The 18,983-nt window shown below is 42.7% G+C and overlaps 1 protein-coding gene across 15 annotated transcripts in view; it reads left to right on the top strand.

The window, feature by feature from the left end:
* Nucleotides 1–14,322, top strand: part of POLQ (DNA polymerase theta) — a 54,874-nt gene extending 40,552 nt beyond the window's left edge. For 6 of the 15 annotated variants that reach the window (XM_065077394.1, XM_065077389.1, XM_065077408.1 and 3 more), the window contains 9 exons: nt 724–898; nt 1,182–1,317; nt 3,710–3,828; nt 4,572–4,756; nt 5,102–5,213; nt 6,641–6,765; nt 8,267–8,420; nt 10,091–10,206; nt 13,821–14,322. In XM_065077394.1, the coding sequence (XP_064933466.1) occupies nt 724–898; nt 1,182–1,317; nt 3,710–3,828; nt 4,572–4,756; nt 5,102–5,213; nt 6,641–6,765; nt 8,267–8,420; nt 10,091–10,206; nt 13,821–13,934 (1,236 nt within the window). In that variant the 3' untranslated portion in view covers nt 13,935–14,322. The other 9 variants (XM_065077425.1, XM_065077417.1, XR_010475608.1 and 6 more) reach the window with 9 other exon arrangements.
* The last annotated feature ends 4,661 nt before the right edge of the window (nt 14,323–18,983 follow it).

Below are 18,983 nucleotides of genomic sequence, written 5' to 3'. Positions count from 1 at the left end.
TCCTGTTCAGTGTAGTCAGTGCTTGGATGACAAGTATTGATTTCCGAAGCTCAAGTGGCAGTGAAGAAGTGAGTGTGGTGGCGATGGCAGAGCAGGGAGCAAGAAGCAAATGAGGATTTCCTCCTTTGGTGATGTGGAGGGATGAGGCTGTGGCTGCCTGCTGCATACAAAAATGTTATTTTGAGAAAAGTTTGCATGCCACTGTCTTTTGAAGTTCTTGTAATCCCTTCATATTTCTGACATGACTGAAAGGATTTGATTGCTAGTGATCAGCTTTGTCTTTCAAGGAGCATGGTCAAAAGGGCTTCATTTTATGTGTTCCTAGCATACGGATAGGAGAGAACAGGGAGAAAAATGTTCAAGAAGATGGAGGAGGAGCATTGATGCTGGGCAAGAGGAGACAACATAGGGGACCTGTGGCAAGTGATGCTTTGATCATTCCAGGTGATCTATTGGTCGGTGCAGGCTAAGAGTGGTGATGAGGAGTTCAAAGAGAAGTGATTGCTGCTTTGTGTGTAATAAAACTGCAGCTGTGTCTCCTGGTGCTTTGGTTGCCCAGGTGCAGGCGATATAAGTGGAGGGGGACATCCATTTAATTTTAAGGCAGTGACACTGGAAGCTCACTGTGGGTGGAGTTGCTTTTTTTCCTGCAGAACTGCAAAACCTGTATTTATAAAGCTTTAAAGGCAGTTAATTATAGTTATGCCCTTTTCTCCCTACAAGGATGTTTTGGAGAAATTAAAGACACTTCACCCCTTGCCAGGGCTGATATTGGAATGGAGGAGGATCAATAATGCCATTACTAAAGTGGTATTTCCAATACAGAGGGAAAAGCGATTAAATTCGGCACTGGGAATGGAAAGGATATATCCAGTGTCACAGACTCACACAGCTACAGGTAAAGAAAGGCATGCAAAATCCTACTTCTAACTGATTTTATATCTTTTTGTGTGTGTGGGCAGCTTTTCTGTGGGAAAAGACAGGATATCAAGCCTGTTTTCTACTTTAGCTAAATGAAAATACTGAAATACCTATTTCATGTGAATCTTCCCTAAAAGTCTGGGTGTGTTAAAATAGCATATGTGTTCACCAAGCAATATTATTCATTTCTTACACATATGGGCATGTAAGAGAGACTCCTTTTGGACCCTTACTTAGTCCTGCCTTGTCTTCCTTCTCAGGTCGAATAACCTTCACAGAACCAAATATCCAGAATGTGCCAAGAGATTTTGAGATTGAAATGCCAATTGTGGTTGAAGAAAGCCCACCCTCCCGAGCCCATGGAAATGTTAATTCTCGCTCTGTTTCTGGGGGCAGGTAGGAGGATCTTGGCAAAGCTTCTGCCTACTCTTCTGATCTTAATGTGGTCAAGTTGTCAAATTTCTCTTTTTTGACTTCACCTGTGCCTGCTGTCATGCCAGTGCGACTTGTTACTCAGCGTTTCTCTTACAGTTTCAGGGGAATAAATACCTAAAAATCAGTGGCACATGAAAGACTTAATAATACTAACAGCATGTGGCTCCATGTAGCCACTTGCTTTTTGAAATTCTTTATGAAACCCTATAGTGAGATTAGCATTATGCTCCTCACAGCTGTATGAAAAGCCTGAGTGTGAAAAGTAACTGAAGTGAAGTTAGGATCTGGTTTGACTTTCTAAGAACTGCTCTGAAAGAGGATAGGATATTGTGGAACAAGTAGAAGCAAGTTCATCTGTTCTGTGCTGTGCAGCTCCCCGTGTAAGGGAACATGGGTGAATGTTTCATTCTTTGTTAATAATTTCATTTGTGATAATGATACTGCAAAAGCTACCAGGTAGCAGAAAAAGATTTCTAAATCTGGTTTCTGTTAACCAAATGACCTGTTTTGAAAGCATTACATGCCAGTGCCTAAGAAGTTGTGTGGAAGTCTAGTGAAACATCAAGATGGGTCTTTTGGCAGCTAGTTTGTGAGCTTTGAAGCTTGTACCTGGTGGTGGTTTTCTGTCCTTTCAGTTTCTCTTTCCATTCAGGTTTTTGTCCCATGTGTCACTTGAGTGACTTTTATAATTTTTTTTTTTCCCCATAGCAAGATGTGAGAACTTTCAGAAGTCTTTTGGCCCTTCTGTCTTTCTGTTCCTACCACCACATGTCTAACATCCTTGTGCCTCAAGGAGGTTATGGGAAGAGAGCCCAGGAGTAGCAGGATCCTGTCCCTCTCTTTTCAGAAGAACCAGGCCTAGCCATGGAGGCAGAAATGTCGTTCTGAGAAATAGCTCTCGCAGTGCTCAGGCTTGCAGCAGTTTTGCAGGACAGTTGGAGAGTAAACTGGTTTCCTAAGAGTCTTCCCTGTAAAGAAGCAGCCCATCAAAGGAATGGAGGGTGTGCTGAACTTTGAGAGAGGTCAGCCCCTCAGGCTGACTACTGAGACTACGTTCCTTAGGTAAGCAGCCACTCCCTCAGGAAGATGAGCAATCCTAAAGGCACAGAAGTGACTGCTGGCACAAAAGAAGCTGTCATGCAGCCTAGCCTGATAGGCCTTCCAAACTTTTGTCCAAACTCTCTTTTATTTTAGTTATTGCTATTACATTCTGTAATGGTGTGAAGCCCTTACTCAATCAACTGAATTAGGAACTTCTGCTAGACGGTGTTGTTCTTTACAATTCCCGCATGTTGTCCCTCACCTTTATTTCTTTTGAAAATCTATTTCTGTGATTTTTGTGCTATCTTTCTTCTCCTTGATCCCTACCATCCCTGAAATGACAAGGTATTAAAAGAAAATGGAGTGCATGAGGGAAGCACGATGTCTTTTCTGTGCTTTGCCAAAACTAGCCTTGATCTCAAAGATACCTTTCCATTCTGATAAAAAAAAATGCTCAGATCCCTGACCCAGACATCAAGGACTTATAAAGGCCTTTGGCTGCACTTCCAGGCAAGAACCCAACGGGCTGGCTGGTAGATTGGTGCTCAGGGGAGTAGGAGGTGTGAATGGTGTCACAGCTGTGCACTGTTCAGTGGGTGCACTGATGGACAGAATTCCACCTGCAGCTACAGGTGACTTGGTGGGATAAAAGAGCCAAGCAAGCTCTGAGATGTTGCAGAGGTTGCACCTAGTGCCACTCTAAACTTCTGGCCTTCTGGAAAAAGAAAACCTGTTTGCTTTTTGGCAATTTTTTACTCAATCTGTAGAGAGGAAACATGCAGTGGTTTATGACCATATCTTCTGAGCTTCTCTGCTTCTGTGGGCTCACTTGTGTGTTTGTGTGCATGCAGTGATGAGGCTGGCATAGAGAAAATATTTTCTGTCTGTACTAGGTATTGGCTGGTGTGGGTATTCTGCATATTCTGATGTTGAAAGAAGAGTTGACATTCAAGGTGGGATATTGAGTTTTTAGGATTTGTATCAGACTCATTTTCTATGTTTCTGGAATGCGCCCATCACAGGTCTGGGGCCTTTCATCTTACCGGTTTTGGGGTGGAATTATCCAATTTCTGGACCAAACCGAATGTACTAGGAAGATTTATCCCTCTGTTCAGAGTCAGTAAATCCCTTTAGGTGTACATGTGGCCTCTGTTCACTTCTCCTATGGTCATTTTTAAGTATGAATTGTCTGGAAGAGTGGAATAGAAGCTACTGACTCACTTGTTTTCACGGATTCTTTGTGGCAAAATTGATTATGCATCTTTCAGTGTCTTAGAAATTAGTGACGAACAGTAATTATTTGTCTCCACAGATGCAGAAAGCGTTCCAGTGTTTTGTCTCATGGCCTGAAGGTTCAGCCTGAAGACAGATCCAAAGAAAGAGGAATACCGTTTGCTGTTAGCATGAGGCATGCCTTTGTTCCCTTCCCAGGTAACGCCCAGATCCTGCTCTGTGCCAGCTAGTCATTATGAATTTAGTTGACAAAAAATCCTAGATCTGATGAAGAGTTAAGAACTGATGACAGTATGCATCTGACTGAGCAGCCTACTTGGAAAACCAATGCAGTAGTTAGCTTGCCCTCAAAATTATTCACAAGACTGTAAAGGAGAGCATTTCAACTGGGGAAAGTATTCAAATGTTATAATTCAAGTGTTCACACCTTCGTTTCCTCTTTAAGAATACATGTCTTCTGACGAGCTATACTTAGGCAGCTCTTAACACTAGACAGAGTGCCACTTGTGTATTATTTCTATGCAAATGTCAGTTCTCATGTTGCCTGCCCTGGCTCAGTACAAGGCTGCTGGTCTAGCTTCCCTGCCGATCATTCCAATGAGGTGCCGGACTTTTTACACAGATGCCTGGGCAGACACTTGTCTTTGTGTTTTCAATGAATTCTAGATGTAGGGACTGGATGGAAAGCAAGCAGGCCTGGGCATTGGAGAAACAGGCAAGAATTGGTCTGATTTAATTTCTACTCTTAATTGGCACAACTTTCAGCAGTGGCAGAAGCAACCCCTGAAGATATTTGCAAGAAAACAGAGACTGAGGTCGCATAGAAATGTCTGTGAAAAACTTTCAGAGCAGAAGGGGCGAGGACAGCTTCAGTGCTTCTTGTTGGATTGTTGTTTGAGTAATTTATGAAATAATGACTTCTGCTACCTTGTTGATTTCAGGTGGTTTAATCTTGGCAGCTGATTACTCTCAGCTTGAACTGAGGATCCTTGCTCATTTGTCTTGCGACTGTCGACTCATTCAAGCCTTGAACGGGGGTACCGATGTCTTCAAGAGCATTGCAGCAGAATGGAAAATGATTGATCCTGAAGCTGTTGGAGATGGGACCAGGCAACAAGCTAAACAGGTAATTTTTAAGAAAAGAACTTCAACAGCAGCTTTCTGGGCTGGAAGGCTCAGTGTTCAAAATATCAGGGAGTCACAACAGTATGGTTTGCTATTTGAGTTCGTCTGTGATGGTTCGGTAGTTGCCTGTATGACCTCCCACTCTCAATACATTTCAGCTGGAGCTGTCTGGGTTTTGAGGGATGAGGGTGGCAAAAAGCAGCATGAATGGCTTGGACTCAGAGGCAGTCTCTCTTCTTGAATGTTCGCATACACTTGTCTTCCAGTGAATCACATTTTGTTTTGGCTCTGTTTTCTCTGCATGGCTCACCATATGGTTGCGGTTCTTCACACTGTCCTCTGGCAGATTTGCTATGGAATCATCTATGGGATAGGAACAAAATCATTAGGAGAGCAGATGGGGATCGATGAAGATGAAGCTGCCAATTACATTGAATCCTTCAAATCAAGATACACAGGTTTGGATATGGCTGTTTGGGAGCTGCGAGGTGGTGGTTGTTGGTGTTTTTAATCCCTTCTCTCTGTGTCTCTTCAAATCCTAAATTTGTCTCAGTCCTCACTAGTCCTGTCTCTTTTTAAAAAGCTTTTAATTTTTAAAAAGTCCAGTGCATCAGCACAGCAGTTTGATACTCCACAATGACAATGCAATTGGTTTTATGACAATACAACTTTAGACCACACTTCTTATAATTTTTAAATATAACCATTTCTCTCTCCAGTTCTTGTCTTCTGCTTTCATTGAGTTTTAAACTGTTTTGCATGTAACACATTTTCGTCCAGCTGCTCAGAGCAGCTCTCCCATATTTTGTAAAATGACATTGTTGCATTCCTAAGAAGCATGTTAATTGTTAGGAGAGCTATAGAAAGAGTAGAGCTGCAATCAGAAAATGAACGGAGGGCAAATGGGATGAGAGAGAACTAGTTCTAATCATAAAACTTGGAAATGAACTGGAAAATTACGTTCTGAAGCTTCAGGCTTTGTTTTTTTAGAAGACAGATGCTGAAAAATGGTGTCCTGTAAAATGTCTGTTTAGTCTCCAGTAATTCTCAGATAGTGTCTTCTTACAACCATTAGAAATGACGTTCTGCTTCCTCCCTCTCGGTAGAGGTGCATACATACAAACTCCGCAATGTACCTTATATCGTAACTTCACTTCCAATGAGTTTTCACTTATATGCATTGCCAGGTTGACATGCTAATTTACACACCTAGTGAACTGACTAATGCTGTCAGTCTTGATCCTGAATAGCTCCTTTTACATTCTATATTTTGTAAACCTTGGAAAGTGCAGGGAGTTAACTTTTTCCACTTTAGTGCAGTTGTTACCTGAACTTTCAGTGAAAGGACTCTTCCCTGTCTCACTTATGTTTGAGCTAAGTTTCTTTTTAATACCCTCTGTGGATTAACTCCTTCCCTTGCAAAGTGCAGGTGGGCAAGTTTCTTTCATCCTAGAATGTGATGTGACACAGTCTGAAGTCAGGCAGCCTGAGGCATCAAGGGCTCTGACTTCTGCTTTCAACTTACTCCCTTCCTACTACTTGTCTTTCCAGTGCTGGTCCAGGTCCTGACCTTTCCATTACCCATAATACATGTATGATCCATTGTGCCTGGGCACTGTGCAGAATGGATTTCCTACCTCCTTGTGCACAGCCAGATATCCTGACACTAACCACTCTCTTCCACTTCAGAAGTCTTAATATGTTTCCCAGCAGAGCTGCAAATAGGCTGAGTGATCATGTGCCCTTGTTCACTGACAGGGTCTAGGAAATATAAAGAATTACTTTTGTGCTGCTTGGGTGTCCCAGACCACTTTCAGTGACCCCAGTGAGAAGTCAATGTGGAATGTCAGTTGTATTAGGGAAAATTTTCTCTTTCCTTTCACAGGCATTCAGAAATTCTTGAGGGAGACAGTGAGGAGCTGCAGGAGAGATGGGTTTGTGCAGACTATCCTGGGAAGACGGAGATACCTGCCAGCTATCAAAGATTCAAACCCATACAGTAAAGCTCATGTATGTAGAAGTTTGGGGTGGTTTTGTTTGTTTGTTTGTTTTTGTTGTTGTTGCTTGTTTTTGTTGTTTGGTTGTTTTTGTTAGTTTGTTTTTTTTCGGTATTAGATTTTTTTTCATATCCATACCTGCGTTTTTACAGGATCTATGAGCCATCTTTGTCTTGACCTTCCACTTCTTACTTGGTTCATTGTTCCCTCAGTTATTTTCTGAACAACAGAGCTTTTGTCATGGTTTGCTTGACGTAAGTTTTCTGTGACTGGGTGCACAGCTGTCGTTGCTGTGCTAACCTCACTTCAGAACTCCCATGTTGGAACAGGAGTGAGTAATTTATTCAAATAAGTGGACATGATTTTAAAAAGCCTCCACACAGTGATGTGCTTTTACTCTTCAGGCTGAGTTACTCCCACGTAGCAGTCTTTGTATATAATATGCTGTCAGCACTTGAACAAGAAAGGGCATTTAAGTCCTGTATTTTTGGGTATTTGTTCTTTTTCTTATTTCCCCTTACAGGAAAATTGCTCAAACTTGTTAGATAAATATTGACTTAATATATGCCTTTGTACTAGCATCATGCTTTTTTATCAAGGTCATTTCGGACACATCTGTCATAGACTCTACATCAGCGAGAGAGAACTGACTCCCTGAGGAGATGTTGGCGCATTTCTGTGGGGCATGCTTTTCAGTGGGAAGCTGGATCAGGTCGTGTGGAATTAAAGACTAGAGTGGAAGAGGGAGGAGGTGGGGGAGTTTGTACTCCAAGTAGTTGAAAGGGACACGAAGACTTTAAAAAACCTTTTTTTTGAGATGATGTGACTTGAATCTGGAGGATACTTCAGCATGAAACTTTGTCGATGCACCTTTTGTTCAATTTTAAAATCATATTAAAGACCAGTTAATGAATTGTCTTCACTTTCATTTCAGCTTCCTTGTAACTTGTTGCACATGTTTCAGCTCTAATCAAAGAGACTGTTTGAATACAGTTTTCTTGTCCAAGGAAGGGATTAGTAGAGAGGTTGTTTGTGTGAAAAGTCATTGTGTCATAGTGTGGTCTGGTGTGGTTTTGCACAGCTGTAATGCTCTGCCATTAATCTGTTAAGTCCAGCTTCTTGCCTTTGGTCATCTATTCCTGATGGTTTTGGAGACAGACAGAAATGTCTTGAGATGCTTGGACTGACTGACATATTTTTCTCCTCATGAAACTCTGTTACCATGTGGATATGCTTCTCTCTCTTGTGGCTTGTGACTCTTCAAGTTATTACCCTTGATATTAATTAATCTTAAATTTGTGGAAATTCTGCTTTTCTCAGTCACCTGGAGAAATGTTGTGTCCCCAGCTAGTCTACAATGTCTCTTTATTTCAGGCACATATGACAAACTGTCCATCTGGAGGTTTCACTATGTCTGTATTTGGCCATGTATTATTTTTAATTAAGTAACCTGTGGCATACTGGATTTGATTTATTTTTCTGGTTGAGTTTTGAGAACAACTGTCTCTGTTTAGGCAGAACGACAGGCCGTGAATACAACTGTTCAGGGATCTGCTGCAGACATTGTCAAAACAGCCACTGTGAACATTCAGAGACGCCTGGAAGCTTTCTCCTCTGTGATCAAGTCCCATGGACACCTGGAGAGCTCCTTCCAGAGAGATCAGACTGGTATGCTCGTCTCTTCCTTGCACACTAGAGCAAAAATTTTCAGTTTAGTTTTAATGGGAAAAAAGTCATGAGGAAGAAGGGAGAAACTGCAGTGTTCAGATTGGAATCCCAAATAGCTTCAAAGCTGATCTTGCAAAGGTTGGCAGTGTGAATTTGTATGCGATATGGTCTGTGATGCTACAACAGGAATGCTCAAAGGTAGGAAGGAAAAACTGAGCAGATACTCTGGCTTCAAAGGCAGTGAAAAGATAGAGTGGAACAACTTCTAGTTCCAATGATATATTTTTTTTTGTTAGAATTACATCTGGAATTTGTTGACTGGAATTTGATGTACAGAGGCTCCACAAGAGTGTTATATGAAGCACTTAGCAGCATAAATTTCTTGTGGCTGCAGATAGCAAAGCTGTGCTGGGATGCTCATTCCCAGAGGAGTTCTATGAAGACTATTTTTTAGCATAATGTAGACAGTGTTTTGTTCATCAGTCATATATTTTTAGAAAAACAACTTAAGGGTTGGAGTGCTATATTTCTTTGGTAGTTCTTATGCTTCAACCTGAAACATTAAGCTGTCTTAATACAAAGAGTCTGATTTTTGTAGGCCTGACAAGGAAAACTAAATAATTAATTGCTGTATCTCTAGAAGTGTGTCAGGGAGTTTTATTTTTAGAGAGAAAAGATTCGGAGTTCTGCTGTGAGTAGAAAGCTTGTGCCTGGCAAAACTTCCCAACCCCTCCAGGAGGAGCAGCAGCTACTGACCTTTGGCCAATGTAATTGTAGGAAAGTGAGTAGATGAGTTCGTGACAATTTTTCCTCCTCTCATACTAGCTGTTCCAAGAGTTAGAAGGAATTCTCTTTCAGCAAGTTATAAATGCCTGTGCCATCAGAGAAGCATCCTGCATCATGTGGCTTCTTCAATATTGCTGCTTCAGTGTGAGGCTAGTGTGAGGAACTGACAATGCTGTGAAACCCTTCCCATAGCTGTGAACTGGAGTTGTCCTGTTAGCTAACCTGAGAAATAAATAACTTCAGGGTCTGTGTGTGTGAAGTTGTGTTTATTTATTTTTTTTTAAGAAAAGCTTTTACCATGGAACAATTTGTTCTCTTTTATTTTTTTCAGGCAAGGCCTACTGGTGTCCTGGTTTTGTCAGCTGCTTGTTTATTCAACAACTGCTCTTTTTTTCTTTCATTTTTTTAATCAGGAGTAGTAGCTACAGTTTCAGATAACTGCATTTGGGAGGAGGCTAACTGCCTTTTTAGACTAGCCATTAAAATGATTTTGCAAGAAAAGCAGAATCCTAATCCCTTGCCAGAGAGAATGTTGTAAACCAACTTTGATTAAACTTGACATGATTTTGTTTAAAATTTCCTTTTAAAACAGATTGTTCAGGAGATGCAACTGTCTCTTGTTTCTGTTCTGATTCATAGCTTTATAATGAAAGGCTGAAATGTTTATATCCAAAATGCTTTTCATGAACATTTTTCCCTCAGTGGCTGTACAAATATTGATAGAATAATAATGTTTTGTGGTTTCATCTGTAGGCGTGGGCTTTTTTATTTTAATGTTCATCATGTTCTTTTTCTCAGCATTAGGAATGTGCAAGGGTTTTTTGATACAAAAACCATGCCTTTACATAATGGTATGTAACATAATGTGCCCTTCACCTGTGTAGGAACGCTCGGGAGGAAGAGAAACAGAGGGACGTTACACCCCATCAGTGGAGGTTTTTTTATCCTCCAACTCCATGATGAGCTCCTCTATGAAGTAGCAGAGGATGATGTCATCCAGGTACAGCCTTTTTTGGCTACATTAGGATGTTTCAAACCAGCTTCCCTTCCGGGGGCTCAGCTGCTTTTCCCTGGGTATGCTCTCACTGTGTGCTAACAACTCTGTGAAGATGATGTTAAATTGGATGAAAAACTGTGTTTGCATTCTTGATCCCTTTATTTGCAGACTCGATTTTTCCAACATGTCCTTTGCTGCTTATAACAGCACTTCGTACAACTTTTATGCAAGACTTGATGGTTGAAGTAGCTTAATGTTGTTGACAGATGTAGGGAGTTTTTCCTCTGTTTGGAGGGAGCTTTGCCTCCCTGTTTGCACTCATGTCTTCTGATGCCTGATGCAGAACACGAACTGGTAGAGCTGTAGTTTGTGTAGGGAAAGGAGGATTTTTTGCCTTTGGTACTTGTTTCCTACCTACTTGTCTTTCTGGTAGGAGTGTTGTGGTGCTGGTTAGCAGCATGGCTGCTGTAACAAATGTGCTGTGGGGACTTGAGATACCTTTCATGTCTACATGTGTCTCTGTGTGTGCTCTTCCACCACGCAGGATCCCACTTCTGTTCTGCTCATACACATCTCTAATGACAAAAGGCTATTTCCTGATGGCAAGCAGTAACTCCTAGTCTGAAAGACCTTTAGGCAATACTGATTGGCGAGAGCATATTTTTTAATTATTATTTCATTAAAAACAAAAGTTTTAATATTTTTCTCTTGAATCTCAGCTCAAGCTTCTGTTTGGACATCTGCTGCTTCAATCCTGGCAGGCTGTTTTAGAGATAAAGAGGATCCCAGTTTCCTTTCTTTTACATCTTTAGGTACTGACTTGAAGTTATCAAAGTGTCCCCAGAAGAACAGGGGCCAAGTGAGTGGATTTGCTTATTACTTATTGTATTATTTTTTTTTTCATTAAGAGCCTCAACTTCAAGGAAAATAATTGTCAGATTTTGTGACTGTATTTCTGTCCATGGATTTTCTGGGCAGTCCCTTAAACCAGCATATGTAGACAAGGCATGTTTCTTAGACTCAGACTTTCCTTGTGTGTACAAGATTTGCCGGTTTTTCAAGGATTTCTGTCTAGCTGAGAGAACAGGGTACTTCTTACCCCTTTGGTTAATTGTTTTTAGGGCCAGAAAGGATTTTTTTTTTTTGGTGATAATACTGCCTGCTGTACTTTCAGATGCACCATTAGGATTATCCTGTGGTGGAAAGATCTAGGTTGGAAAGGATCTCTTGACGTGTCTCCCTCTTAAGCCCCCACTCAAAGCAGGGCCAGAATTAATTAGTCCTTTTGAGCTGTAATATACCTTTTAGTGCAAAAGTAGTGACCATTTCTTCCTTTCTGTATTGATGAAGTTTTTTTCATCTTGCTGGCACTAAAGCTTTATTATAGTGTAAGTCATGTATTTCTCAGCTGAAATAGCAGTTTTTATTCAGACAGATTAGTTCGGTCACATGCTTGATGCTGGCTGTAGCTTATTTTCAGCTGCTAAAATGTGCAAAAGAAAACTAAAAATATCTTTCCATATATCTAGGAATTTGTGTTCCTGTCAGGGTATCTTTACGAGTGGTTTGTAAGAGAAACAGCACTAGTGATCATTCTGTTTTCACTTTCAGTCTAGCAGTGAACTAGGCTGCCTGTTTTAAAAGGCCACATTGGAGTAATACCTATTTTTACTTGTGCTAAAGGTGTGAAGTGCCTGGGGCATCAGGACTTTCCTAGTCTGTGCAGAATGTCAAAGTGAAGGTAGGGAGCTTTCAGAATTTGTCCCGATAGCAAGACTGTGATAGTATTGCCAAAGATTGCCAAAGAAGGAGGCTTGACCTTCCATCTGTTGAGCTGAAGCTGGCAGTGAGGAGTCAGGTAGGAACATAAAGGTGTGGATGAGGTTAGGAATCAAAGGCTGGGTGCTTTTAAACTGCTTGCTTGTTCCCAGCATCATTGCATTTATGTTTTTAAGATGGCCAGTATTCCTGCAAGCGTGTTTCAGCTGAGCACTGAGAACTCTGGAATCTGTTTGCTTAACATACATACAGGAAATTCAGACCTCAAAGCCCCCCAGGTCACGATGTTGGTGCACACCTCTGTCTCAACCCATCAGCTTCCCCAGGAACCTCATGCAGGTTTTCGTGTCTCCCCTGCAGCTGCTGTCCCTTGCTCAAGGTGTAGCAGCTTTCATTTTATGTTCTTGGTGGTGTGTGCTGGACCCGTGACCATTCTCAAAGAATTTCCCTCTGGATGGTTCACGTTTCTTTTGAAATACTGGGCCCCAAACTTGATCAAGGCTGCAGTAGTTTAAATAGAGTGGAAAACTGATCCACGTGTCACACAAGCAACATTTTCTATGTTCCAGAGTTGCATTTGCTTTCTTTGCCACAACAGTGTGCTGTGTGTAAGCTGCATTCAGTTTTTAATCTCCGATAACCCCATTTTTTTCCTGCCCAGGCAGTTATTTTTCATCCTATTTTTGAACAATAGATTATTTATATCCCAGTTCTCTATCCTGCTTTTTTCTACTCTGTACTTGTCTGTGCTGAATTACATCCTATTTCAAAGCATTTTCTACGTTATCAAGATCATTTTGAAATGTGGAATGTAAGGGCGTAGGGTTTTGGAAGACAAATCTCCCCTTTGTTCTTAATGCTGTTGTAAACTCTTGTGCTCTGATCTCCTCAAATCCCTCCTCCTTTCCCAGTAAAAACTATGGACGAATCGCTCCTGTGTGCACCTGTGAGGGACTTATGAAAAAGGATGGGTCAGGAAGCTTGAATAGTTCTTGTGTTGGCGCAATGGCCTCTGGCTGAGACGAGGGATCACAGTAATTTCAAAGCCTCTTTTCATTCTGCTGTGGAAAGGTCTGTGGGATGGGTGTGGACTGAAAGATTCATTGAAATAAGCAATCCAGGACAGGCTGGACTCCATGCAGGTCTTGGGGTAAGAAAGAGAGTCCCTTTTATCCAGGGTGGTTATTTACACCCAGGAAAAAAAATCCTGTCTCTTACAGTCCAAAAAGTCACAGGCAAAAATACCTTCTGCTTTCCCTGTGTACTTAAATGAGTGTTTTCTTAGAAATGCCTTTGGAGGGCAGCAAATGTTGGAATTGCCTTAACAAAACAGTGAGGGAGGATTTCTAGGGCCTGCATCGAATGTGATCCACTTTTCCAGAAGTTTGTAGTTTGTATTTCACAGGGTGCCTCTTGTGCTGACAGAACGAGGAGGGACACCATTCTTTGCCTATGGTGTATTGTTTTGTGTCTTGCTTTCATTGAAGTTTTCAGAACAGACTCCATGGAACACTCAGAATTACACAGCTGGGTGAAAGAGGAGAGTCTGCAGGACTCTCAGATGTTTAATGGAAGGTTAATCTTGCCTCTTTTCTAAGTCTCAAACAGTGTGGAACCAGTCACAAGTCTGTGCTGCATAAAATGTTGCTGGCTTTACACAGTTGCTCCATTCAATAAATCCCAATCAGGGTTAAAATATTTGGTTGCATTCTCATCAGTGGTAAGTCAGTGCAAATAAACGCAGGAGAGGAGTCCTGGTGTCCGGCCAGCCCAGCTATTGACAGAAAAACGGAGCATTGAAGTTACGTGCGCATCTGATGTCTTGCCTTTTCTTGTAGGTCGCTCAGATCGTCAAGCATGAGATGGAAAATGCCATCAAGCTCTCGGTAAAACTGCATGTTAAAGTGAAAATTGGCCCTAGCTGGGGAGACCTGCAGGACCTGGAGCTCTGACACAAGATGCACCTTTCTCGTGTGCGGTGAAGCGAAAGGCACCACGAACTGGGCAGGGCAAGGGCCAGTGTCCTCACAGGCAGCGACAGAGCTGCCCACGGTGTGATCCTCCTCTATCTTGCTGCTACAGGCATTGTTGCAATCTGCCTGCTGAAGTGCGTGGTGGAAGCTGTTATCAGTTCACCAAGCCAAACCCTTCAAATGTCGGACAGGACAGTGAAGCACATTTACAGATCTGCGAAATTATTAATTGCTAAAAGCACAGTATTTAAATGAATTCTGTTAAAAATGCTTGATATTGTAATTTAAAACAAAACCCCACAGCCTAATGTATTTATTACAAATGAAATGAGCTGGATTATTTTATTAAAACAAGGCGCAAAGGTAATTTGGCAGTTCTTGTGTGTAATTGTGTCTAGGACCAAAAAAACAGTCATTTTGTTTGCACCTACTGTTGAATTTTACAGGCCTCTGCTAGGATCATTTGTACTGAATTCTGCTGATGAACTGAGTGCCGAAGTGGCTTTACAGCTGGCTGGATTTCTCACTGAGCAGCTGTGTAGCATTCACAGTGAGCGGAACCAGGGCTTGGTTGGCCTCTGACTTTCAGGCAAGCATTTTGGTGACAGACTGTTGTAATTCATCTTACTGCTACCTTGCAAACTGGCCTTGAGAGGGATATCGTTTGGACTCTCTTGTAGTTAACACAGCAAAAAACATTCCTTTTTAAAGAATGAAACTCAGTTTATTGGTTAAAAACAGCAATTCATATTTTTGTGAAGAAAAAAACTGTCTCAGTCTGGCCAGCTGAAGTGACAGCCCTGATGGTGCTGGGGGTCTGGTGTGTTAGAGAGGTGTCACTGAGCGGCAGTGGGTGACCTCTGGTTCTTCCTTCCTTTAGAGACCTGGCTCTGAGGGAAACCTCATATCCCGCCTGTAAGGTGTAGGGCATGAGGCTTCTCTGCTCACATTTCCCCTGCACTTCACCCCAGCGCCTTGGACTCCATCTCTGTGATCAGTCAGAAAGTTCTTCTGGGAGTGTGAGCTGGTCAGGCTGAGCTGGTGCTGAGACTGACTCGGCTCAGCTGCCCGGATCGGATGCTTTGAAAGAGGGGGCAAGGAAGGAGCTTGCAGGGCATCTGCTGCTGTTGGGTGTTACTCTCCTCACTAATACCTACTGGTCTGGCTAAATCTGGCATCTTGCAGTTTCAGTTCCCTTCCACATGGATGTGATGGTGATGCGAGTTCAGCTGTTTTGTTAACTTCATACAATGCCTGACCTTGAATTCTCTTATTTACATCATGTGGCCCTTATATGTTACAAGAAAGGGAGGACAGGTGCCTCCTGTCACCTTCTTTATCCCTCTAATTATTATATCATGTCTTTTCTTCTGCAGTTCCTCCCTAACGTAAACGTCTCCATCTTTCCATTCTTGCCTCCTATGAGAAATTTTCAAGCCCCTAATTATTCTTTCATTTCTGAGCTTCTGCCTGATCCTTTTAAAGAGGTGTACTTTTGAAGTTGCCTTTACAGCCTGATGTGAGAGGATGGACGCTTGCTTTCAACAGCCTGATAGTGTGCTTGAGCTTGTTAACTTCAAATGCGGCACTTTTGGTGTGGCCATTATCCTGACATCAGAAGTACCTGGCACGGAGGTTTCGAGAACGTGGCGGGTTTTAAAAGATGATACTGGGGTCTGTGTACAAAGGGCCGCATCCTGGACTGATCCACCACCTGCCTCTTGGCTCAGCAAAACAGGCAGGAGGGATCCAGCCAAAGCCCCAGGCGAGGGTGCCCTGACTGCCCTTCTCGGCACCGATTTGGCCACCTTTCCTGGTTTGGATTTCAGTTCATCTTGAGATTTTCTTGTCTCCTTCCTGCCCGCTCTGCACTGGTTTTCTGCCACATCTGTCACCTGATGGCTGAGCTCTTTATCCACAGCATTCGGTTTCTTTTCTTAGGTCATTAAAGCTCTTGTTATTAACAGATCTGAGTCTTGGCACCCTGGTGCCCGACCATTTGTGTGCTCTGCCTGGGAAGGTGCTGGGCTGGACTCATTGCCAACTCATGTGGCCTTATGATTTCCTGTCCCGGGCCGTCATGCGGTGACACACCTGTGCTATATTTCAGGCCTCACTGGAGCTGCTGTAATTCGAGTTGCTTGTTCTTTGGCACATTATTTTCCTCCTGCGTACTGTCTTTAGAATTTCAGAGGGATGGATCTCACGTATTTCCCGACAAGCTCTCTAGACAGAAGTGATGCTAATCAATAAGGGAATTGACACAGAACTAAACTTATTTTGGAAAACAAGCTCAATGAGTTCAGTTTAATCAAGCAGTAATTTGGAGTGAAGGAGAAGACAAAAGGTGGCCACTGCTCTGTGAGCAAGGCAGCTGCGGCATTTGAGTCATGATATTAGAACTGGCTCTGAGATGTTGCCTGATTGCTGCTATTTACATTGCCTAATTCTGATTAGACGTTAGGTGTCAGTGAGACTAAGCAGGGGAGGCAGGAGAGGGCTGAGGTCGAGTAAGCAGAGGCATGACTTAGAACTGTGCGGAAGACGATACCTGTTATTTTCTGAAGTTGGTGGAAAGAGGTTGGCTGCCCATGTTACTTATTTTTGCCTGTGGGCCCTTCTCCTCCTACCTCCGGTGGGTTGAGTTTAGGTGGAAACTGGGCTTTTTTTCTAGTTCAGGGCCCGATAACCAGACTGCAGGTTACTCTCTGTCGTCTTGTAGTCAGGATGGGATGTATCTGACCGTGTTTGCTCTCTTCCTCAGTGGGTTTGTGTGTCTCTCTGCAGTCTGCTCCCGCCTCCCATTAGCTGGTGCAGCACAGCAGGTGCAGTGACGTGTGTGGCCCATCAGGAGAGGAGAGATGGACACTGTGGCAGAGGTAGGAGTTGTGTTTGTTGCAGCAGCGTTGTCACTCGGTGTACATGGAATTCCTGCTGCAGCCTAGTCCTGCCCCGTGCCCTCCGCTGCCCTGGCCTGGCTGCTGCACCAGAGCGGGGATGGGTGTCTGCCACAACAAACTGGGGTGGGATCCAGTCTTGGCAAATGTTCCTGTCGCCAGGAATGCCTTGTCTTCACATCGCAGGAACCTGTGTGACCCAGCTCCTCACAGAGAGAGCCCATCCCCTTTGGCTGCTGAGCAGCCTTGTTCCCTTCAGCTCATATCTGCTTTCCTGTCAAAATCACTCAAGTTTCAATTCAGTCTGCTGCCAGCATGGGGCAGAACATCCCTGGACTCGGTAGCAGGAACTCCTGCCATTGATATTTGATACAGCTACTCGGTCCCTTTCCTCACACGCAGACCACAAGCTTGTTTTACCTTGGTATTACTGCTGCAGCGTTCCTTCTATCCCAGCCTAATAAAAGTGCCCTGTGTGTTTTCTTGTAGCTGGGCAGCGGTGGGAGAGGGGCAGGTGACAAGGCATGACACACACCTAATCTGATCTTGTTTGGTCCTTTTGCCTTTCTCTCATGCCATTTGCATTTCTTCAAGAAGAGACTTGGGGTTTTCCTGCTACTTTTTCCTGTAGCTCTGTAGCTGAAAAGAGGGAGCTGGAACTTCAGTAGCTTTGGCTGATGTTTTTGAGCCTCTCCTGGCAGAGCAGCTCAAACAGGTTGTTGGTAAGTGCCCCTAAATGACCTCACTTCTGCCTGTCTGAGTTTTCAGCTTGTAGGTGACTCTTTAACCTGAGGTGGAAGTGCGGGGCTGGTGCTCTCAGCTGGCTGAGAAGCCCAGGTATGATGCTCATGTTCCTGGGCACTGGTACTGCGGTTACGAGGGCTCCGTGAGCTCCCTGCAGTAATGCACAGGAACACGACCTGGGCTCCAGGTTTTGTCCCTGCGTGAGCTGCTGGGGGAACAGAGGTGGCCCTGTCCCCAACCCAGCAACAACCGCGGCTGCATTTTCCATATTCCTGAGTGCCTGGGCAGTGTAAGCTTCATCCAAACGCTTTACATAAACCACGCACCTTTGAAGACTTTTGGAGTAGAGGCTGAAAAAAAGAGAGATGTACAACAACTAATATCAATTCTTTATTTTCTTTCTTTTTTTTTTTAATTTTTTTTTTTTTTGGTTCTTACTGGGGACTGGAAACAGCCTCAGTTAAAGACGCCTTAGTTTTCCTTTTGTGACACTGCTTTAGGATACCTGTGGGAACAGGACGTGGTTAGCTCGGGGGTGCGCGGTTCACCCCAGATCAGCCTTCCTGCTGAGATACAGGTAATGACTCATTAACAAACCCCACATGTATTCTGTCCACGTTGCCTTGACACTGAATCTGAATATCGGTTGCTATTTAAAAAAGTACAATGTTTGATTTGTTGATTTAATCACAAAACAAAACACATGGATGGAAACACTCATTTACATGGCTATTGCTTATACACCTAAGATGAAGAGTTGAATACAAATGGCCACACGTAGTTCCTTAATGAGAGAGAGTGTGTTCTTACTAAGACCATACCAAGGCAAAAATCCGTTCCAGACTGAAATATAATGTGCTTGAATTCACCTTTAGGTTATGGAAAAGGATGTGTCGGGGCTGGGGTATTTAAGGGCCATGATTAAAATTGGCTTTTTGCCTCTGTTACAATCCAGACAGTTTACAAATTGAGGAGTCTTGAGGTTGAGCACAGCTCTTAGGCTGCAGTATTTTCTTAACTTCTCAAATTGAAAAGCTATTTTTTAATGTATATCTTCATTACACACAATGTAGTGTGAAAGAGCTTCTGTAAAAGGCATACGTAAACTGTTTTAGAGAGTTTCTACATGTAATAATTTCATACAATATGTGTAGTAGAGTATTTCTGTAAAATATTTGTGTAACAAGCTATATTCTGGTAACACAGGGAATTTCTGATTGATGTAAATATTTGAACTGTGGAACTATACAAAAAATTTAGAAAACCAGTTATTATAGAAAACAAAACCTGATTCTCAAATTTTCTTTTAGCTTGTCTTTTAATCTGAGATTTGAAACTTGAGTTAAAACTCTAGGAATGGAAGTGGGTTCTTTTTTTTTTTTTAGTT

This window comes from Columba livia, chromosome 1, assembly GCF_036013475.1.
Source record: "Columba livia isolate bColLiv1 breed racing homer chromosome 1, bColLiv1.pat.W.v2, whole genome shotgun sequence".
NCBI classification, from domain to species: Eukaryota; Metazoa; Chordata; class Aves; order Columbiformes; family Columbidae; genus Columba; species Columba livia.
Note: the sequence above shows the minus strand (reverse complement) of the source record. Positions and strands in the feature narration are given on the sequence as shown.